The following is a 23,570-nucleotide window of genomic DNA, read 5'->3' as shown; positions in this document are numbered from 1 at the left end:
TCACATTTAGAACGACGATAACAGAGGAGACTCTTGTTCTTTTTCCTGACACAGTGAAAACAGGTTGTTGAAACCGTATACTTAGCTTATAGGACAGGCTTAATGCACAAATCTCTTGTGGAAATAAAAGGCTGTCTGTGGATCAGCTGGATCAGGTTCAGTGCTTTCTTTTGAGAACGCCACGTGAGACCGTTTAAAACCGCTGCCGCACCTTTTATCCAACTGCATTTTCATAGTTTCTGATTGAGATGAACCCTGAAGGAAAAAAAAAACAAAAAACTGAAGACTTGAGTGTAAAGGGAACTTAAACCGGATCTGCCTGCGACTCGGTGTTAACAGCTACCTCTGTAACGGACTCCGCTTCTTCCGCATGAGACACAAATTCACACACGGACAAACTATATCCAAGGACGTGCTCCACCGCGTAGCCTCTCCTTTTTCTTCACTGCTCATTAAATCACTTGCTTTTTTGTTTTTCCATTAAATATCGTTGGAAGATAAAAAAAAAAAATTCAAAATGAGACAAATTGTCTGGTCACATGATAATAAAATCTTACGTTTTAGCGAGATCACAAGCAGGTCAGAGGAGTTAAACTGGAGATAAACTCTGTGATTTTCAATGATCAGTGATTTTTTATTTAACCTTCTCGTCTGTGGTAACAGGACCGCCATATTTCACCTACAGTTGCTCTACAGTCCCTGAGCACCTACCTTCATTGCACACACATTTTCAGTATTTTCATGAGCTAAATAAAGCTATCAAAGTACTTTTCTACTTGCTGACTAAGACCTCACGTCCTCATGCACGATTTTGCGACTTGCGAGTAAAACGCAGCGTCGAATTCCTCGCCACTTCACCCTGAGGTGCTTCCCTACACCCCAAACAATAAATATTGAGACTACCAGCTTGTCCGTGTCAGTTGGAGGGAGGCACCGTGCTGCGTTGAGCATCACTTTGCCCTTTACGGTGGATCAGCGAAGCATTAAACTGGGAGTAAACCACCGAAACAACCCTCGTCGGGGTGTTTGCAGTAGCCCCTTGGATTCTTACCGCACAGCCCTATTTTCTTTCTTTTTTTTTTTTTTTTTTGCAAGAGTGGCTCACTGAGAGCACGTTAGCAGCAGAATAAAGCCTAAGCGACTGTATTCGCGTGCACACAATATTCTGGAAAGCAGATCTGACAAGGACAAAAAAAAACCTCAACAATATTGCAATAACATTCCTGGGACTCCTGTTAATGGCTCCAACCATAATTTTCATTACTTGACTAATTGTTTAGGGTAAAATACCATTATAGCATCTCTTCCTCAGATAAAAAAAAACCTGCAGCTGCTCTTATATATAAATGTAAGCCAACAGGCTGGTGCTCGGTTTAGCACAAAGACTGGAGGCAGCAGGGAAACATCCAACCTGTTTATACCTCCTGGCTTTAATCTGCAGTTAACATGAAGTTGCCATCGATTAAATTAATGAATATTTTGTTCAAGTGTTTGTTTCTAAGCATCTGATTATATATTAGGCGTCACTGCACGCCTCTCGGGCTGCACAGTGGTTTTTCTGGTTTGCACTCTTGCTTTATAGAAAGCTGACGCTTCATGTTCTCCCTGTGCACGCACAGCGTTTCTCTGGGGACACTCGTCTCCTCCCACAGTCCAAAAACAAAAACCATTCGAGGTTCGCTGTTGGTCTTAAAGTGTGTGAATGTGTCTCCGTGACACCATGTTGGATAAAGCTGTACAGGAAATGGAGGATTTGATGTCTGTGACATGGAGAATTAGCAGCAACACAGATGATGGTGAACTTCATTCAGTCTCATCTGACTGCATGGGATCCCAATAGTGGGCTCAGAAAAATCCCTTTTTATCGTCTGACAGCTGTTTCACCTGCTTCCACTCTATATGCTACATTAAGCGTCTCAATTCTGTCTTGATCTTTTTATCCGACTCCTGGCAAGAAAATGGAAAAATGTATTTCCCCAAAATATCCCTTAATGTGAAACTACTCTATTCCGCTCAGGCGAGAGCACATCCAGGGTATTGCAAACTTCTGCTCCAGAATATAAATGTGCAGGCGAACACACTGAGGCAGGACACTCCCTCTCAATCGTCAGAAACCCCACAAAGAGCTGGCATAGCGTGGTACAGTACCTAAATCCAGACATGAGTGCAACGTCATGCAAAAATAACAATTAAAAATAAACCAAAAACAACCTGAAACCGGAACCAAGAAACTCTAGCGCTAATCATACAAAAAAGTGGTGACAAGGGGACACGTAGTGACGGGAGGCCTCCTCCATGTCGGGGGGGGGTCATGTGTTTACAGTATTCTATATACAGGACAATCTGCTGCAATGGAACGGTTGGGAGAGAAAGCACAGCAAGCCATTCCTTAGCAGTCATGAGGGAAATCATTGGATAATTACAGCAGTTGTTGTTTACAGGACGACATACACACTTGCTAATTAGACACATCTTGCTACCTGCAAGGTGTGAAGACATGTTTTTTTTTTCTTTTTCTTTTTTTTTCTTCACATAGTGAAATCCTGTTAGATTACAGCATGCATTACTCTACGTGCTAATGCCAGGGGGCTCTTGTTGTTGTTGTTGTTGTTGTTGTTGTTACTGATTCTTCCCAGTTGACGACTGTATGTCCTTACAGGATAGGATGGTGCTCTCGTTCCCTCAGTGCTTCAATACTCTCACTGTGCCTGGATACACAAATGGAAGAGCGCGCTTAGTGCTGCCAGCAGTCTAAAAACTCCGGATAAACTACGGAGGAAATGAAGAAGTGACTCAGTGGCAATGTGCCATTGTTGTATTTCGGATGGAGTGTGGCAGCAGTAGCTCATTACAGAGAGGCAACAAAGCATATTATTATCTAATTAAGGTGCCATGCAAATATTTAGCTGCAGACAACTCTTTCAATGCAACAACAGGTTTTTTTTTAGCATCAACTGTAGTTTCTCTATATGCTGAATGTACTTCATAGTCAAGGAAGCCAGTTTCTTGTGTTAACTTTAATTGTTATGGAAGTCAACAATGTCAGTGTAAGCAATCATTTAAGTTTATTCAGGTCTTTTTCAATCGATGATCGAATGATCTCATCATCCCAGATACTACACTAGAAGTATTTTGTTATGTTGAGATTAAAAACTTATTTTCATCAGATTGGGATAATCAAACTATAAAGGAAACACCATCATCACTGTACAAACACAATGTTGTACCATTATTATCTTATTACTTAATTATCCCAATGTGCGATGAAAACACATGGTTATAAGCTCTAATGCACCAAGAAATAAAATGTAATTATTGTATCACTTCCCGCTCAGGACTTCAGTACTATTATACAAGTATGATAAAATATTAATTAATTACAATTACTACTTTTTGTTCTTCACTCTGCTTCAGCTGATAAGAAAAAAGGAAATGTTGCATGTTTGTATTGTGGCCAGTTGTAATAAGATATATAAATATATATTTTTTGGGTCACATACTGTGTACTGCATGACAATATATTGTGGATTTGAAGGAAGCTGATGTATTATCAAACCTCAACTCACCTCTGTCTCCTCCGTTCCTCATGTTGGTCTCTTCTTCGTCTCCCACGTCATCAACTGTGAAGATCAAAAATCCAAAGTTTCAGCATAAATATGTGAACTCCAGACACGTCAGTTAAAAGTCACAAAATTCTCCAGTAAAAACTCCTAAAAGGTGGTTAAAAAAACAAACCTGAGTGGAGCTCTTTCACCAGAGATGACATGGTGTTCGTGATTGAGTCAGCAGCAACTAAAAGATCATTCCGAAGATTTCTAGGTACACCTGGGAAGTAAAGACATCATCCAGATTTAGGCCACGTTTACACCTACCCTAGTTTTAAAAAAAAACAGATATTTCCCCCTCTACATTTAAAAAAAATGTCTTCATTTACACGGACCGCATATAAACCTGGATCAGAGCTGCTAAGCTGCTATGAGCATGCCAAACCTGTAGGGGGCAGTGTAGTGAGAAGCATGAAGCCATGATAGCCAATCAAATTATTTCACGAATTGTGACATAAATCTTCGCCCACCCCTCTTTAGATGCAACCAGAGACTCGGAATTTAACCAGCTCAACACTTTGGCTGGAGTTTTCAAGAATCATTCTTTGTGGTGAGTCGTAGCTGCGTTTACGTGTAAATGCGCGGCCCAAACGCAGAGAAGTATCACAGTTTTTTCAAAAACCCGAGTACGTGTAAACGTGGCCTTAAAATCACCACATGCAGTTACAACTCGTTCACCAAAGGCAGTTCAAGTTCATCCTCCACATTTTGTTTTTTTACAGCATTACCAAAAGGTTATTTTGAAAAATCTCCCCTAATCTTTTAAAATAATACAAACCTCAAATTTCAACTAACTTGATCACTACGTAATGAATACTCTTTGCTTTGCGCTTTAGCCCAGTGATGTCTGACCCCGGACCTGGGGGGGGGGGGGGGGTTTCAAGCGTCTCCCAGCTTCAACACACCCGACTCCAATGAGTGGCTTGTTAACAGGCTGTGGACCTTGTTGATGACGCATTAATGAGATTGAGGTGTGTTGGAGCAGGAAGACGTGGAAAATGTGCAGGACGCAGGCGGTCCAGGACCAATACTGGACATTACTGCTTCGAGTGCAGACTATGGGCCGGATCCACTGAAGGTTTGTGCTAATAAGACAAAAAGCGACCCGAAAACTAAAAGTGCCATCTCATTGCATGAGCATGCAATTCAGCACACTTTATACAGGATGTTATTACATTTTAAAAACTTGGGTACAGCAGTATGTTTGACAGCATGCCGTCTCTCTCCACTGAAATGAGGCGACATCTGCTATGGCGTACTTAAAGATGCCAGAATAACGTTGTCTTGTATATGATCTATGCATGCAGCTGGTGCCTTTCGGGAAATAAACAGATAAAGTAAAGCAAGATTTGAGTTGTTGTTTTTGTAGGATTGTGCACAAGGAAAAAGCTGAGTCGACAGTAAACAGAGAATGTGGATGCAGTGCTGCCGTCACTTTTGTAATGCGTCATATTTTCGGCTCATTGGTTCACACTGGATGAGAGTATCGGGGCCTCGCAGCAGACCTCAGATGTCGAGAGACGGCGACGACAGATTTAAAGTGACGACCACAGATTTGGCCACGATTACCCGTCTTCGGTCTGAGTCAGCCATTACATAGAGTACACACATATTATTAATATTATTATTACTCACCCTGAGCGAAGGCCTCCAGCACATCCCCTCCCACCCCGGCCAGGCAGTCCTGCGGCGTGTGAGTCGGGGTGGACCCGGCAGAGGTGGAGCGTATGGGCATGGGCATGGAGCAGCCGGCACCGTGACTGGGAGAAGAGTGAGGAGAGCCGCCAGACTGGGACTATAAGACATTTAAAAACACATCATGGTTAAAATATCATCTGCATAGACTGAACATTTATGTTACGAAGACGTTGAATACTCCCACTGGTGAATTCAGTATATGAATAAATAAAACATTTTCAAATTTGTGCAAGGAAAATGTGGGTGGTGTTTTAATACGACAGCCTAAAAAAACATAAACTAAAACCTGAAACAATCTAAAAGAACGTTAAGTTTAGAAAGGTATAGTTGGTTAAATGTACATAGGAAGTCTATTTTTCCCAGTTATTGAAAAAAACAACATTTTGTTTCCATATTGCCAATAAACAAAATTGCTGCCTTGTAATGTATGTCAAATATAAATACGCAAAATGTCCATATATTTAGAATTTGAGCTAACCAGAGTAATTAGGATTTTTTTTCTCACTGGAGCAAAGTATGCAAATAACTTAGAATATTTAGTATGTGTGTTACTTATAAATGGATACTGGATAGACCTCCTTGTGCAAACCGTTAGAGGATCTTTGCCTCTGATGAGGAGGAAGAAAAAAAAACGTAAAATGGGAGGATGCTGCTGTGCTGTTACAGATTGCGGCTCTGTGAGGAGGTGACCTTTTCGTGTCTAAAGGTGACTTTTATTAAAGCAAACACAGACACAGGTGTGACTGAAAGAACTTAATCCTTAAAGGGAGAAAAAACAAAAACAATCGACTTTAAAGGGGAGGAAAAAAACAACAAAAAGAAGAATTCTAAGGTAATCCTATCCTGGCTGGCTATACATCGCCTCTCCACGGCGCACCTTTACTGCAATGAGGGGTTAATGAGAACCATGTGTGGGCGTGCAAGTGAGGCCTGTGCAGAGTCGGGAGCTCTATGTCCTGGAGAAAGGATCACTGTGTGTCTCTGGGACTGGTGCGGGCCCAGGTTGATGGCTGCGAGCCAGGCAGCAGATGGCCAGCCAGACTGCAGTCACATTAGAGGGGAGGTTGTTAGCGCCGAAGAAAGCAGCAGGTCTCTGACATTTAGACTCGGAGAAACAAAGTTTTCTCAACTTCAGAAAAATCCACTTTCACGATAGCATTTCGGTCTGCGGCCGTCCCTTGCGGGGAGCAGGGAGGCGGGGCGGCAGGCTGAACCAGCTCAGGTTGTTTAATCCTCTCATCTTTCCTAACTGACTTCTCTAATCGTACCATAGGAAAACGTCCTCACACCTCATCTGCACAAACGCTGGAGTACAGAAGCATTACACTAAGTGATTGGACTTACAGCCTGCTTCTGTTCCTCATCCTATCAGCCAGCAAAGGTGAGCAGGGAAAGAAAGAGCAAGGAGAGTGAGCAACAGAATTAAAGCAATGAAAGAAGAAGGAAAAGATTTCCGCATGCAGCATGCCACACATTAAACATAACCTGGGATTATGTGAAGTATGACGAATTAAAACCATTTAGTATCGTATCAGACGAGATATATAAATAGATCTTTAGAACCAACAGAACTTAGAAGAATAGCAGATTGAGGACATTTATTTGTCCGTGTTATCTTGGGATGATATTTCTGCCGACTTAATGTTCAATTCTGAGACAAATTGTTTGGAGGCAGGCGATAAGTTTTACCTTTAGCAGCCTCATGAGTCCCTCCAGCTGCACCATCAGCTCCCGTCTGCTCTCTTGCAAGGCCGACATGCGCCTCTCCAGTTCGTCCTTCCTGTGTCTGTGGAGGAAGGACGGGGACAATAAATTTGAGCTTGCATGCTTCAAGTTTCACTTTTAAAATCCAGAACAATCCAGAGTACTTTGCTCGTGATGTCAAGTGGACACAATAGTGTCTTCCGTTTATTCCTAAAAGAAGATTGTTTCGGGTGTCTTTTGCACGTGGGCTGTGGTCTACCATTTAGGTCCAAAAGAATCCCAAATAAATTACAGCCATACAAACATTATCTGACTCGTAAAGCATATTTTCACCAGTCCCAAAGCCCTTCACATTCACAAACATGCACACACATGGAGACGGCTGTCATGCAATGCTGCAGAGGGTTCAGTGTCTTGCCTACAGACACTCTGACACATGGACAAGACCAGATGGGGGATCAAACCACCAACCCTTGGATTGGGATTGAGCCAATTGTGTAAATTGCACCATCCTCCTAAACTATAATAAGCTGCTTTTGGATAAAAGTGAGAAAAAAAACAGAAAACTTTATGTTACAGGTTTGATTTTGCCAAATGTAAACATTAATCAAAGCGTCTTAAGATGGAATAAAAAGGTTTCAGGTTCCATTCCAGACATTTCTTTGTAGAATTCACTCTGATCTTCATTGGCAGCTCTGGCTTCCTCTAATTATCCAAATACAGACATGGATGAACAGATATAAAGGATGAATTAAACGAACTCGCTATGAAATGCATTTATTTGAAACTGGATGTAAGAATAAAGAATCATTTTATAATCACACAGGAGCAGCAAACGATGCTTTTACCTGGCAGCACCACACAGTAATATGCAACGGGCATCAATTCTCGTGAATTTCTGTGATTAAAGTGTCGGTAAATGTCTCTTTATGGATGAAAATGTTGAACAAAAATCCTGAATGTTACAAAATGCATCGATTTTTGCATTTCAGATTTAACATGTGATGTGATATGAAGATAGGTGTTGTCCAGGATACAACATTAACAGCAAAACTGAACACAACAGCAGATACAGAGAAAGTGTTATCATGTAGGTTGTTTCAAAATTAAGTTTGTAATTGTTTGAAAGAAAAAAAAAAAAGGTTACTTCAGTCTGGGTAAGTATCACATGGTATGATTGGTGGCTTGCAGCATCCTCTGGTGTTCAAAGTGTGTAATTGGATTTTGACAAAGCCAGAAGCAAATACACCGCCACACAGTTTGTCTTAGGCTTTTCCGTGCCTTTGAGAAAGTTACAAATATCTAGAATTAGTAATCCGCATACAGATTTTGGGTCAGTGCACCTTCGATCCTTGTGTGAGGCTCAAAAATGTCATCTTCACAATCAGATGATTGAGCACATATATTACAAGGTTTATGGCTGCTAATTTGATGAAAAGGACTATTTATTTTAATCAAATGGCATATATTAGGCATAAATCACACTCGGTAATACAGTAGAGTGATTTCAGTTGACACCCGGCTCAAATGTACTTAAAATGACTTTAACTCAACCAATTTTTGTAAATATGCTCACAGGCAGCAAAATATGGAGGCGGAGCCCACCTGTGGTCCACGAGGCATAAAACTTTCAACATTTGAAAGACTGTCATGAACAACCTGGTGTATGAAAGCAAATTATGGCAGTGAGAGCATTCTTCTGTTTTCAGTAAAAAAAAAACTATTTATACTAATGCATCCATGTGGTTTCCCTGGGCAACACCAGACAACTGACCACGAGCTGTCAATCACTAACTGAGCTTTCAAGCAAGACAACAACAAACTGAAACGCTTGCCACAATCGTCGCCCTTCAACGCTGCTTTCGATTCACTATTTAGGTCAGGCCAGACAAATAAGGAGTCCTTCGGGGCAACAAGTGCCGAAACGCTTCCACCCAGCGTGAGTCGTTTCCAAGAACTCAACCCAAGGGTCTCGGTGTCCTGCCAGCATGACAAATGCCCGTGCTGCTGGTGGAGCTAATTCAAAAGCATCCTACTGAATCAGGAAGACATTATTTCCACTTGAAGAATGAGCTCCACTCACACATAAAACAGTCGCCCCGGAGTGGTTTTCTTGCTTGGTTTGTCTAAGTTAAGGCTCCTGTCTGCCATTTGGTTTTCGTGTGGAGGCTTCGGCGTGACGGTACCTGAGGAGCCGCAGTTCAGTCAGGAGTGTGGGGTTCTGCTGGGCTTTTTCTGGGGTTGGCTGCGAGGCCTGTTCATGCTCCAAACGCAGCCGCTGGATCTCCTGTAAGATCTCCCTGAAAGTGGCATACAGTCGCTGTGAACCTGTGATTTGTCTATAAATTCAACCTTTATTTATGCAAGTGATCCACATGTTCTCATGTACAAGAGAGTCGCAAACAACTCTTCTAACTGTTCCTACTTCATGTTTCTGGATCTTGACAAATCTGGATTTTCTTTGCCGTTTTAACTCTGCTCTCCAGTAACTCTCCTCTCATTTCAGGTCCTCATCTGACTCTCCGGTCGTGCTTTCCTCTGCACGCTCTCACCCTCCATTGTGTCTCGTTATTCCCCACTCTTCCATGCCAGTACGTCTCACTATGAGACGCCTCGAGTGGTCGCTTGCGTTAAAAATCTAGCCGAGATCTGTATAGTGCTCGCTTGTTATTGTTCTGACCTTTTCTTTGTACCGTCAACTTGTCTGAATTGTTCATCCGGTGGACTGAACTTTGCCTATTTCTTGTCTCTGAAGTTTATTTGTTAGACCCCTTTCTAAAATCACGCTTGACGGGCCACCGTTGGGCGATGTTCGGGAAAAATGTGCAATTGTTCCATAAAATGCGCCGCAAGAAATCAAAGTCCCACATTTGAAATCCTTCAAGTAAAAACACCAAAATGAGGGTTGAATGCCCAAAGTCTCCTCATAGAGCATTTTAAGGCTCTAAGCTCTCAATTGTTTACACATTTACATATCCTACCTGTTTTTGTTCTCCAGCTCTGCGATAAGTTGCCTCTGCTGCTTATTAGCATCGAAGTTGAAACTCAGATCTGTTGGAGGACACTGTTGCTAAAAAAAAAAAAAAAAAGAGTAGAAGGTCATTAAAAATGTTGGCAAAACAGTCACAAACAGCTACTTTCTGACCACAGTGAGAACTAATGGCTCCCTGTTGGAGACACATTATGCTTCTGCATAAACATGGAAGTGTTTTAGCTCGCTGCATCTCACTGCATAACAAACAACTGCCCACAAAATCCAAATAAACCGAGTGTCATAAATTTTTAGGGCATAAATATTTATTTTCTGAATCCACAGCAGATTCCTTACACTGCTTGTGTTTTGCGTCAAACATAAGAAGTGAGTAAGAGCAAGTGCGGCGGAGTTTGACTGTAAGAAATGATTGTGTCTATGTCCAAATGGGGCATCGGGGAAATGTTGAACGACAGTCTGAGATGTTGTGTTTCTAACTAACTTTGTATAAGAGCGTTGAAACATTACAGCGAATGCAAACCGAACTATTGCTGCGGCTGCCTCTTCACATTAAGAATCCAATAGGCATGGCGAAACGGCCTAGTATTTATCGTTGTGGTTCGCACTGTTGATCATGAAAAATGCATCCGCAAAACCCAGTCACAGTCATTTTCCGCCGCTTACTGGACAAAGCCTCACTCCGTACATCGATGGGATCACGTCGCAGTCGCAATTATTTTTGACGGACTTCGATATTAAAAGAAAGTGATTTTGTGTTTGGCTGCAGAGAAAACAGAGACACCAGCTGGTGTATTTCTGATAAAGTGACTGCTTGAGGAGTGTTTGCTGTGTTATTAAACCCTTTTTTTTTTTTTTTCTTGTCACACAGATGTCACCGAAATGACATGTTAACAATGACAACTTTCATTTAAACGTTATACCTCTCAGAAGCAGAGTCCGAAAAAAAAAAAAAGTACCATGCAGCAAAACAACGGCAGAAATACATGAAATAAACACTGAAATGTGTTCAATTTACAAAGATATGTGTCATATCCTTCAGAGTAGGATGTTTTAGTCTCCAAATGTTCTAATGGGTGCCCTGCAAAGGGTTAAATGACAGCTTTTAACATTTAGGGTTCCCAGAAACCGTCAACTCACAATAACTTTCAAAAACATCAGATCTGAAACGCGCGCCGACTGAAGCTCACCCATGCGGCGTCCTGTGAGATACTCACCGTGGAGTTGCCCGCCTCGGCTGCCAGGCGGGCAGCGTATCGAGCGATGAGGCGGTGCTCTTCATCTAACCGGCTGGGGCTCTCCAAGACACTGCCCAGAGTCAAAGACAGAGAGCGACGTCACACACTCATGTACAGCACCGCCGACTGTCACGCCAAAAAAGCTCTTATGTAAGTGAAGAGAAGACAAAGTTTGCACAGTAAATGTGATTATATAAGTATTTGCGTGAACATGAAAACTTTATACGGGGCGACCTTTACATGGAACTCTCGGCTTTGACTCCAGTGTTGATGGTTCAGAGACAAAGCAGCAAAGCAGCATTGCGTCCATTTCCTCTCCGACTGGAAACGTCGAAACGGGCACAAGATTCTAAATGATCACGGGCGTGGCGCATGGCGTGGGCAGACAACAGGACATACGTTGTTCTCGCTCGGCAACGAGGAGCGAAGGAGAGGTAAAATGGCGTCGGGAGCGAGCTAACTGTAACTGGAGAGTGAATGATGATTAAGACCATTAAATCCAATCTGGTTTCAAGCCTGCCGCATCAACAACCACAGTGCTCACAGGCACACACGCACACACACACACACACACACACACACACACACACACACACACACACACACACACACACACACACACACACACACACACACACACACACACACACACACACACACACACACAAACAAAAAAAAAAACACTGCGAACTGATCGTTTCTATTAAAATCTTATCTGTCTAGAAGCAGATACCAAAAGCTGCTGCTGTGATGAGATAATTTTAGCTGGTTCAGCTCCTACCTCGAGGGTTTCAAGGGTCTTTTTTTTTTCCTTTTATTTCAGTGATGATATCTTAAAATACTTTGTGGCGTGTTTAAGATAGCTTCACCTGACTTGACAAAACAAATTTTATCTACAAAAAAAAAACCATACCAAAATCACTGCACAGACATGGAAAAGCAGATGTTTGGAGCTAAATATCAAGAAATTATTCTCTCTTTTGGACTTTCTCAATACATCGTTGTCTGATCTTCAATCTGAAGCGCGATCTGCATATTCGTGTTGGATTCTTCATTCGCACTCGCTAAGTTTGGGCTGAATCCTTTGGCTCATCATCGTGGAGCTGCTGCTGTCTCTTGCTCTTCGGGGAGTTCCTCGACACCACCTGATGGTCTGAGCCAGGATCCAGACGAAAGAAGCCTGATCTGCTTAAAGCCTTCTAGAACTGGCATCTTTCCCAGATGCTTTTGTGTCTGAAGCATTTTCTGCTTAGCGTCCTCAGACCAATGCAGGAGGTCTGACTTTTGATCACTGCTGTCCAGTTTTCCCAAGTTTGAATGAGCATTTCCCGACAACATTTTTGCACTCTAGTCATAACTATTCGCCTACTTACATCACATTCAAGAGACAATTTAAACTCCAGATGACTGCGCAAATGACCCTCGTAGACATGATGGAGTCCTCTTGTACATAAATGAGTGAGAAATCATGAAAATCACAAATCTGCACAATCATCCACCCCAATTATTCCATATTAGGCGACATGAGCTCCCAGACTTGTCAGGAAGTGTTCAAACAGAGAAATGGCATTAAAGACAAAGATCTACCAGCTCAGAGATGGAGGGTCTGCTAACCGAGACCAAAAAAAGGATAAAAGACCGTTTTTGGCAGCGTCAGAATCCGCAAAATCAAAGCAGTAGGAAAAAAATAAATAACGAATGCTGATGATGCCGTGTCGCCTGAGACACGCCAATCCTCCTCATTTTTCGTCTTTGTCTTTCAGCTGCTCTTTTTAGTCGTTGCCATGGTGGATCGTTTGCCTCCATCTCACTCTGTCCTGCTTCCTTCACCGTTACGCCAACCATCTCCATGGTCCTCCTCCAATGTATTCAAGAATCCTTCCTCTCATCCTACTCAGCAGCTCCGTCTCCAACATCCAATCCATCCAGCTGCTCTCCTCAGCACATGTTCAAACCATCTCAACCTGGGAACTCCAGCTTTAGCTCCAAACCTCTACTTTGTTCATTTTTAATCCTAAAATAAATTTAAAACAAGGATTAGATTTTATCGATAAAAAGATAATTTGGAGATTGAATTCCTGAGTTGTACTTCAACTTAACAAAAAAAAAAATACAGATTTTGTGCTCCAGTAAACTGAATGTCTGCGACTCCAACATGATGGGAGAATATCAAACATTTCAGAATATTGGTAAATGCTGCATTTCTCCTAAATCACTGGCGCAAACCATTTAGGAACCAATCTGTTCTTACGAGTGCTTCAAGCAGAAAAGGTTTGCCGTCCAATGTTTATGTTAACTAGTAACTGATGTTCAGTGAGACGTATTGACGTTCAGATAGTTGCAGCAGTCTCCACGTTGTGACACAACAGCATTTCACTACCGACGAGTAAAACTCAATTGCCAGCTCCCCGCTGGTACTTGTTTCTCCATTTGTTTCAGTGAAAATTTAAGTTAATTTACCTGATTGGAACTACACGAGGTGGGAAATCTAAGGTAGATTAATAATCACACAGGAATAATTGGCGTTTACTTCAGGGAAAGTTTAGCTTAAGAATTAGTTGAGTCTATGGTGCACGTTGCAGTGACTCACTGGGAATCTGTGAAATCAGCTGAATCGACTAACGGAACTTTAACGTTTTAATCTAATCTTCTCAAATACATCACCAAAAGAAATCATTTCTTAAGTTAAGTGCAACTGCTGCATCACCACTTGCAGTGACTCAGGTTTTGTCCCTCCTCGGTCAGTTCTGAGTTTAAGGATCTTCGAGCTCCAGACATCGTTGTTTTTTCATGTTGTCTTTCGCCGCTGTGCTCCTGCATGACTAAACAGTAACAAATGTGTTGGTTTGCCAGTGATGAGCAATTGTCTGTGCGAGAGAGCGATGTGGGAGGGAGCTGATGCCATGTCAGCAGAGCAGACCGAAGCGGGGAGAGCTGGCTGTGATGGAGGCGAGACGCGCAGCCAAGACGACTTTTCAGACGGAGCGACATTTGGTGTCTTATCTACTCTGACATCTCAAAGGGAAGTTTTGTGTTTGTTTGGGTTTTTGGGGGGTTTTTTTTTCTTCATCTGACTAAAAAATAAATCTGAAAGGTTTCCAAGAAAGAAGACCGCACTTGAACTGAGGCAGAGTCACACAGGGCTTTGCATTATTAAACTGCAGCTTCTTCGCATCATGGGCCTTTCATGTCGAAACAGGCTGGCCAGTTCCATGTAATTATAGTAATAGAAAAAAACCCCAACATTTTTTATCTTTGAGAACAGGAACTCTCCTCAGGTTCTCGGCAACCAAACCTAAATGCCACCTGCTCGTATCCCAGAAGTCACAGTCTGTTTTGGACTCGTCACAGTGGCTTAATGCGCAATTTCTGCTCTAAAAATGGCGACTTTGTAGTTGGTATGACCCCTCCGAGGCAACGGCATCCTCAATACACGACATCTTCCCAAAGCAGCTCTGACTCACAGAGCAAAATGTCAAGAAAAAGGTTATCGGGCTTCTTCATTACTGCCACAAACCTCAAGAGAGCATCGCCTCGCTTTGGTACGTGCTGCAACACGTGACGTCTTCCACTGACCTCCACGGCTCTTGATGCGAGGCATCATTTACAGCCTCGGGTGTCCCTATCTTGTCAGCTTCCCTCAAACCAGCTCTAATCTTGACACTGTCAGCCCCGGGAGACCGCAGTGCGCCGCACAAAATGTTCATCTCGGCAAGAAACTTAATCTGCTATCGATTGTTACCATGCTTTTAGCAAGGGTAAATAAATACGCTTTTGTCAAGACTGAACGCCAAATTTGAGAAGGAAAAAAAAAAAAAAGGAGAGGAGAGAGAAGCATGTCCGAGAATTAAAAATAGTTTCTTGATTCCAGCTACAGATTTTAAGGCTCAGTTGTGCTGCGTATTGCAAGACCTTTTTTTTTTTTTTTCCAGGGTACAATGCCCTTCAGCTGCTTAGGTCCTTGGAGTAGTACTGTATGATAATCCCGCCCAGAGGCACAAGAGGCAGAAAAATACTCATACTCCATTCAATCTCTTCCCGAGTTTTACAAAACAGCCTTTGTCTGGCTTTTAGTCAAACATCTCATGTTAACCAGGTTTGATTTGTACACCTCTATTCTCTCTGCAAGGCAGACAGTGACGTATCGCCCCTGCTAATGTGCTATGGGAGGCCAGGAGTCCCACGGCCGTCTCCTTCTGACAACACCAACTGCCAGGGAGATGTGTTAGAGAGATACTGTACACAAAAAGAAATTGTACTCAGCCCGGACCTGCACGAGAGAGAGAGGGCAGACACGTTAGAGCTCCCTCCGAGTGCTCTCCAATACTCCACTCATAACCACAGTACGACTTTAAGTAAATAATAACAGAGGTGGCCTTCAACTGAAGCGGGGAGCTGAAAACGAGAGGACAATTGAGCTGCTTTCACGGGACCTTGGTCTGCTATCTGGTTCCATGACGAGGCTCCAGCTCTATCATAATCTGTTTTTTCAAATCGGGCGTTTAAAGTGGGAGTGCTCACATGTTCTTCATGACGGTGGAACAAATTTTCCTCTAAAAATACACTCACAAGGGCATGCTGCTCCGATGCAAAATAAAAAAAAAAGTGTGTCAAGTGTGGAGGAACAAATAACAACTGTTTGATTTGCTGCGCTATTCTTGTGATTTCCAGTGATGAGAGAGGAGCTGTCACCTATTCTGAGCTCTTTGATTAAAAAGACCTACTTTCGCCGTGCGCATCGAAAAGTGTGTGTAGATGCAGGTCATGAATGATATTTAAAAAAAAAGACATTTATAGCCTGGGGGTTGCTTACCTTTTAGTAGGAGTAGGTGCCCCGGAGGACATGAGCATTGTGTCGTTCATGTTGTTGGCCACTGGTTTCGGCTGACTAAAAGACAAGATTAGAGGTCTTTAAGGCTACACTGCAGAGGCCCGTGGTGCTCGTCACCAGGGAATGGAAGAGAGGGCATTTGCATGTTATTAATAATCATGAATCAGCGATCCTGACTTTCATTTAATCCAATTGAACCAAAGAGGGTAAAAAAAGCATGCGGGGGGGGGGGGTCAATATAAAGTACTTAGTGTGGTGCACAAAAACCAGCAACATGTTGTACTCCTCCAGTCAACTCAAAATTGTGGAGAAATAATTGTCTATTCCGGGAACAGCGATTTTGATGTTTTCAGGCTATTAGCTTAAACCTAATTAACATGAGCAAGAGCAACAACAGCAGACAAGAAACCTAATTAAACTGGAAGTCTGTGAAAAACCAGGAAAGGTGACATTGTGGGAGGTAATTTGTGAGAGTAAACAAAAGCAATGGGGTCCATCTGGCGGCGGAATCGGTGGCGAGCTCATCGGAGCCCCGAAGCGTAACCCCCCCCCCACACACACACACACACACACACACTTTGACCAGAGGGTCTCATTATCAGATCAAAAATATCACTCTGCACATCTCAGGTGCTCTCAGCTTCACACAGAAAACAGCAACCACTCACGACAGCAGTTGATTTCCATGTCTCTGTAGTTGCACCTCTACAATCAGCATCTCTGCAGTTCTAAAGCTTTGATTCCATTAAAACTGAGTTCTCTTTTTTTTTCTTTTCTTTTTTTATTTAAAGCTCTCATTACCATATAAAAGGCAGAACCCTGTGGAGCATTGCGTCCTACTATTTTTTCCCCCAATCAGCATTACTTTTGGCCAAATAAAACTATTTATATCCACATGGTACAAGATGTTGCTATCAGAATGAGCCACTGATTGCTCCTGTTATTCTGCTACTCAGGCACAAAGTAGAACATTTCCTCTACATTGCAGTGCTTCTAAAAACAAAACTAGAAAAAAAAAGAAAAACATCACATTCAAATCATTTTTTGGACAATCTCACATGCATGTAGTAATTTGAACGTGCCAGTTTTTTTTGTTGTTTTTTTTAAAACTCTGCCCATGCATTTACATTTCCCTTAAGACTTTCGCAACATAATCAAAACAAAAGCAAATACGATCCTCCAGGAGTGAAAACGCGCACCAATACGAGCTCATTGCTTGTGCAAAAGAATGATAACAGAGGAGCAAAACAGCCAGAGTCACTACTCAGCCCTGCACATGTTCCCTTCCAGCGCCTTGCCTCTGCAGACTGTGCGAGCACAGACTCTCCAAATTGTTTACCTCCCATTTAACACTCATTACACTACAAGAGTCGACCCCGGAGGGTGAGATCCAGACGGAAGGGCGAGACACGAGCGCACCAAACTTACCTCTGTGGGGAGAGTTAGCACCTGCCTGGCTGGCAAAATACATCCGACGGCTGCTGTTGCCAGATGCCTAATCTGCCCTCAACTGAGCAGGCGAGCATCTCAATGTACTACACTGCTGCTGTCTCCAAGGAAACTCGGCAGTCACATGACTTTATGACGATGTAGATTTTCTCTCTCCCTCCTGCACGCATGCTCTCTTTCCCCCCTCTCTCTCTCTCTCTCTCTCATTCCTCCGTCTCCCTCTGAAGCTGTCTGTTCTCACTGTCTTCTCACCTCACTTGAACACACTCATTGCACACTAGAAAATTAGGGAAACGTCTTTGGCTCAAAAAATGCTCTTGGAAAGAAATAAATAAAAGGGAAGAAGAACAAGAAGAAGCGCAAATCTACTCTCATTGAGTCAGCAGAAAAAGTGTTTAACAAACCGGGCTCTACTATAATTACATTTACATATCTTAATGCTTCCTCTTACCTTCAGTGGGTTACATAAGTCAAAGCTCCTCACAGCTCGCCTGCTATAAATAATCATCAGCCCTCTCAGGGAACATCTACATAACTCATGGAGAGTTGATAACCGATAGGCAAAAGCCTGAGAATGACTTTTTTTTTTTGCCCAGAGTTTTGGGATTAAATCTAACACGCACCCACAGTCCTTCACAGCATCTGAAGCCTTGAGGCTCACTGGCCAGAGAAATGCTGATTAAGGGCGCTCGGTGGAGGCGTTCAGCCGGCGTCTCGGAGGTCAAACGGGAGTGAACCGGCGCAACGTTTAGGCACTGGGAGATCAAAGTCTGCAATGCGCTATGCCTCGTGCTACCTGCGTGCACCGCATGACAATGTACTTGGCACTTTGGCAAGGGGCACAGGGAAAATTAAGTCTGTAGGAGCCCCGCACGCGTTCACCTTATTTCTGACGATGACTGATGCACGGCTGCCTTCAATCGCCCAGAGCCGGCTAAAAATAATACGCAAACGCAAAAGCATCCTCCCCTGCTGGCAACAGAGGCTCCTATTTCCCCCGCGAGGCTGTCAGTACCTCGGCCATAAAAATCCAATGGATCGCACTCCCAGAAAAGTGAATTACACGCCTTATTTTCCCCACTGAAATGACACTGATGGAATATGAACCGACTGTAAAACAGAGGAAAAGCATTTCACAGATTTCTAGGGATTATATGGAAAACTGGTTACTAAATATTGAACATGGCACCGAGAATTTCACGCTGCAGTGTGCGCTCGACATTAATGCGAAGTACGGCAAGGTGCCTATTTTCAACCCGCAGTCTATTTCGGTGCCTAAAGTCTTTTTGGCAGAAGCCGTGCTCAGTCTGAAGGGAAGAAGACGTTTCCCAGACTTAAAGTTTGAGACGGGACAAGTGCGTCCCAAGCCTACAACTTCACTCCAAAACTCCAATCCCAAAGAATCTCACTGACAGTTTGTGTGCGCAGGAAAAAGTCACAGCTCGGCTCACTGTTGTTGTTTTTTTTTGTGCTCTCACGAGCCAGTAAATATTTCACAACGGTGTCAGAATAGCTGCACTTTGTCTGAAGACGATTTGATGCTTTGGACAAGTGGGAGACTCATGTCTGTTCGATTTGGGTGTTTTGATCAGACCTGACGCTCTACCCTGAATCTGCCACTATTACTCACTCTCAGAGCTTTACTCGGCCCTCACACACACGCACACACACACACCTGAAAGATCACACTGATGGATATCTCATATGAAACAGCACCTCCTCACGGATTACACTCGTCAGGATTGGCATGTGGCTGCACTGGTTTGGGCTTTTTCCCCTCAACTCTTAAGTATCATCAATAAAATGAAGTGTGACATATAAAACTGGAGGACTGGCAGTTTTCCTGTGACTAATTATCTAAGGAATCCAGTTTCAGGGAAGAGTTCCGTATGCCAGCAGGAAAATGGGAACGGTACGCAGATAATTACTGTATTCCCCCATAATTTCTTTGAAATTGACCATTAGCAAATAGGACTTATTTTATTAGCGCCAGTCCTTCTTCCTTCTGGCGATAAAGAGTGTGAAAGATTTACGACCGGTGAGTTGAATTTAAAGGAACAGTCATGCTTCACAGATATTTAACTCGTCTCTGGGCCAAGAAATGATTTAGCATAAATCTTCCATGTAACTACAAAATGTGTTGTTTTTTTTTGTTTTTTTGAGGATCTTCAAAGAGCTTTAGCAGAGTTGGAAGGTGTTTATAAGCTTCGTACACAGAAATCAGAGGGTGAAAACAAAAGCAGACCAACCTGCCCTCATTGCAAAAACAAAAGCATCTCAGATTTTCTCCAATTTCCATCCAATCATACATTTTGTAGTTTGTTACACATAGACTGAAATACTTTAAAGCCTTTGTTGTTTTTGCTTGATAATTTGTAACTGATAATTCATGGAGATCAAAAGTAAAGTATAACAGAATAATTAATTTTTAAAGCTACAAATGACCGCCATTGAATTAAAACAAATAGCTCAAGTGTGATCAAATTTAAATGCCTTGTGGAATATAGTTAATACTATATGTGGCACAATATAAAACTATACCTCACACGAAAGTTAAGGAAATTTGTGTCTGGTTGACTGATTCTTTATCGGAACAATGCACCACAGCAATACATTCTACACCATTAAAAAACTGGATTATTTCCATTTTAAATCATATTGCAGCTGTCTGCTACATGCATTTGTGGGATGAGCAGTATGAGTATATGTGAGTATATCACAGAAGCTTTTCTACCAAACAGCCTTTCTTTGCTGTTTGACTCTTGACAGTTCCATTTCAGGGGTTTATCCACCGAGCAAACAGAATCCTCAGTAGTGATGCGAAGAAAGCCGACACATCCGCGGCAGCCTGGCACCTCCCCGTGGCGCTCACACCCAGCCGTGGGACGGCAGCCCATTCTTCAACCAGCGTTGCAGCCAACGCGGCTGTGTTGGTCACTCTGGCATGAGCGGCTCCTCCGAGCTGATCCAACAAGTGGTCAATGCAGCTGAGCTCAGGATTGGCAGCCAGTTTTATCCTCTCCACTAACGACTTCTGCAGATAAAGTCTTTGACAAACCCCACGGTGTGAGGCCAGTGTCGCACAATTCAATACAAAATACTCAGTCACACCGATCCACAGTTCTCACAAATGTGTCACAGGGAAATAATCAAGCTTTCGAATGATATAACATTTGTTGCCATGAAACATTATTACAATGAATAAATAATCTAGCACGTTTGTAGTAGCCTTCCATTTTTTTTTTCTATTTTTAATGGAGCTACTTCACTCGATTCTCCTCTTTTGTATTTTTGGATGGATTACACAAGCCGTATCGAGATTATTCATTCCATATTCAAAATTACTAAATGACCTCAGATGTTTTCTAATGTGTGCTTATATGTATAATATGTGTCTGTCATTGAGACAACAAGCAGAGTCCGGACATCTCTTCATTGTACACATAAGATTCACATACACACACACACACACACACACACACACACACACACACACACACACACACACACACACACACACACACCCGCACAAAACCACAAATGCTTCTGCAACCAAAAATAGATTGTTTTCCATCACAAAAGGCAAAGACTTTTGGTAAACATGTCCTCCGCCTCAGACATAACAACAGGGACTAAAACACATCAAAAACAAGTAAAAGGGGGTCAACAGTCACATCCATTATCTCAAAAGTCAGTGAACGCACACATACAGTGTCACCAACCTTGAAAGGCCAACAGGGAGAGCATGAGAAAGCACTTTGTCCAATAAAGTCTTGGATTGTAGGATTTCGAAGCCAAAAAGTATCACCGAAGAGGAATCGAGAGTGAACACATAAGTGCATAACTTAAGAGCGAAACAGAGTCCCATACAAGCATGAAATCTACATTTAGATTATGAGTATTAATGGTTCAGGACAGAAAAATGACCTCAAGCAGTATTGTATAATTCAGAATGGCATTATATTGTGACCAGTGATGCAAAATGCATATTTGAATATGCTTAAAACTCCTCTAGAACATGCACTCTTTTTCTTCTTTTCATCGACTTTTTTTCCTGTCCATGCATGACAGGGGGTCCATAAAAAGGAAAATAAAGCTTATTTCTCACAACTCTGTGCAACCAACAGGGGAAATAATATTTATTTTAACTCTTCAATGCAATCACACTCTGCTTTTCAACATTAGAGCTATCAAGCTACACTGATGCTCCAGCTCGCTCACAATTAACCCGAGATCATTAAAAGGATGAAGAGAAAAGTGACTGAACGTGGAAATAATTTCTGGAGTAAAAATTAGAAACACAATCCACACATGCAATACTTCTGAATACTAATAATGAAATGATTAAAAATCCAACAGCACATATCATCACGTGTCTGTTTTCACATCATGACGATAAGAAATCACTTGCGTCCCGTCACAGCACACTGTGACCTTTAAGTTTTCATTTAAAATAAGTACTTCCAACGGGGACAACTATACTCACACAGAGTTGATTTAATTATGGATTTCTGCAAAAACACTGAATTACAATGAAAGTCCTAAATGAATCTAAAATGATTGATATCACTAAAAAGAGAGAGAGAGAGAGAGAGAGAGAGAGAGAGAGAGAGAGAGAGAGAGAGAGAGAGAGAGAGAGAGAAATGTATTAGCGCCTGCTGGAGGCACTGAAAGGCAAAAATCAGAAAGAGTTCCGGCCTCAAATGTTATTTTTATCAATATTAATCTGCTTGTGTGATGTAATTTCATGCTACACAGCCTATACTGCCTGAGCTAATCCAATCGCATCATCTCTCAGTCGGAGGGAAAACATCCGGGTCGACAGCTGACAACCCCCCCCCCTGCACACACACACACACACACACACACACACACACACACACACACACACACACACACACACACACACACACACACACACACACACACACACACACACACACACACACACACACACACACACACACACACTATGATGAATTGTAAATTCATGCAAATGCAAACTTAATCTTAAATGCATAAGTTTGGGCACAATGCAGAAAAAAAACCTCCTGCTGGCGGTGGGCGAAGCCTGGCTGGTTCAGAGAGGAAGGTATCAATCGAGCGGCTGATACAGAAAAGCACGCGGATCTATTTACGTTGTGTCGATTTCTTTGGCATTCACGGAGCTACTTTCTTCCCCCGTGATGCTGCTCACTATCAATTACTCACTGACACTTGCCAGCAGCAAGAGCATATACAGACGGCTTAGGATTTATGGTCGTGACTGGAATACGAAGCAGGATTTTGTTATGAAATGTGCCATGGGAATTGTTGAAAGCTCATATGAGAAAGTTGAGCGATTTGATGTGATCCCATTAATGGCATGGACCAGAAAAAAAAAGAAAAAAAACATGAATCCACCCACCCTCAAAATCGGAAACATTATTGGATTTCTGCTGGTCAGAAAGCATCAGAGTTTCCCAGCAACAATGGTCTTAGTCGTGTAGACTCAAGACCAAGTAGGTAGGGAAATTGCTTATGGAAATGGTACAGTTTTTCAACTGAAATGTAAATGAGGGTTTGGGACAGGCGCAGAAAATAATGCGTTTCCTATAATGACTTCCAGGAGCCGCAAAGCCATGGGAACGTGAGATTTATGCCGCCATCCCCGTTTCATTGCCAGCAGACTGATGAGGATGAGTGCGATGTTAACGGCAAGCGGCCGCCGAACCTGCGTAGTATATCAGCGTTTTCCGCGTTAGCAAATAATCAGGGGCTTGACATTTTAGTGAGACGGCGCGACATCAGTCATGTGTGACAGCGAGATGGAAAAAATGGAGGCAGTTACATGACGCGGGCCGACCGTAGATCACCTGCTCGCCGGGGCGGGTTTACTTACACAGTGTGGGTGAGTTCCTGCGGCCTCTCGGCCTGCTCGGGGAACACAGGATGCGGCGGCTCGCCGATGGGGACGCAGCCTAGGGATTTGCTGATGGCGTGGCTCAGCTTCTTGGCCGGAGACTTCTGTGAGGAGGACAGGACAAACGGAGAAGCCGTCAACCTTATGTATTTAC

General features: G+C 42.7%; 1 protein-coding gene across 8 annotated transcripts in view; it reads right to left on the bottom strand.

Moving 5' to 3' along the window:
- Positions 1-1,090: 1,090 nt before the first annotated feature.
- Positions 1,091-23,570, bottom strand: part of dtnbb (dystrobrevin, beta b) — a 34,575-nt gene continuing 12,095 nt past the window's right edge. For 3 of the 8 annotated variants that reach the window (XM_080479467.1, XM_080479468.1, XM_080479472.1), the window contains 10 exons: positions 23,396-23,520; positions 11,214-11,304; positions 9,989-10,077; positions 9,194-9,307; positions 6,993-7,089; positions 6,648-6,668; positions 5,241-5,400; positions 3,736-3,825; positions 3,567-3,620; positions 1,091-2,708 (listed from right to left, as the gene is read on the bottom strand). In XM_080479467.1, the coding sequence (XP_080335593.1) occupies positions 2,683-2,708; positions 3,567-3,620; positions 3,736-3,825; positions 5,241-5,400; positions 6,648-6,668; positions 6,993-7,089; positions 9,194-9,307; positions 9,989-10,077; positions 11,214-11,304; positions 23,396-23,520 (867 nt within the window). In that variant the 3' untranslated portion in view covers positions 1,091-2,682. Of the gene's footprint in view, positions 2,709-3,566; positions 3,621-3,735; positions 3,826-5,240; positions 5,401-6,647; positions 6,669-6,992; positions 7,090-9,193; positions 9,308-9,988; positions 10,078-11,213; positions 11,305-16,047; positions 16,123-23,395; positions 23,521-23,570 lie in introns of all 8 variants that reach the window. The other 5 variants (XM_080479469.1, XM_080479470.1, XM_080479465.1 and 2 more) reach the window with 4 other exon arrangements.

Source organism: Lipophrys pholis (assembly GCF_963383615.2).
Source record: "Lipophrys pholis genome assembly, chromosome: 14".
NCBI lineage: Eukaryota > Metazoa > Chordata > Actinopteri > Blenniiformes > Blenniidae > Lipophrys > Lipophrys pholis.
Note: the sequence above shows the minus strand (reverse complement) of the source record. Positions and strands in the feature narration are given on the sequence as shown.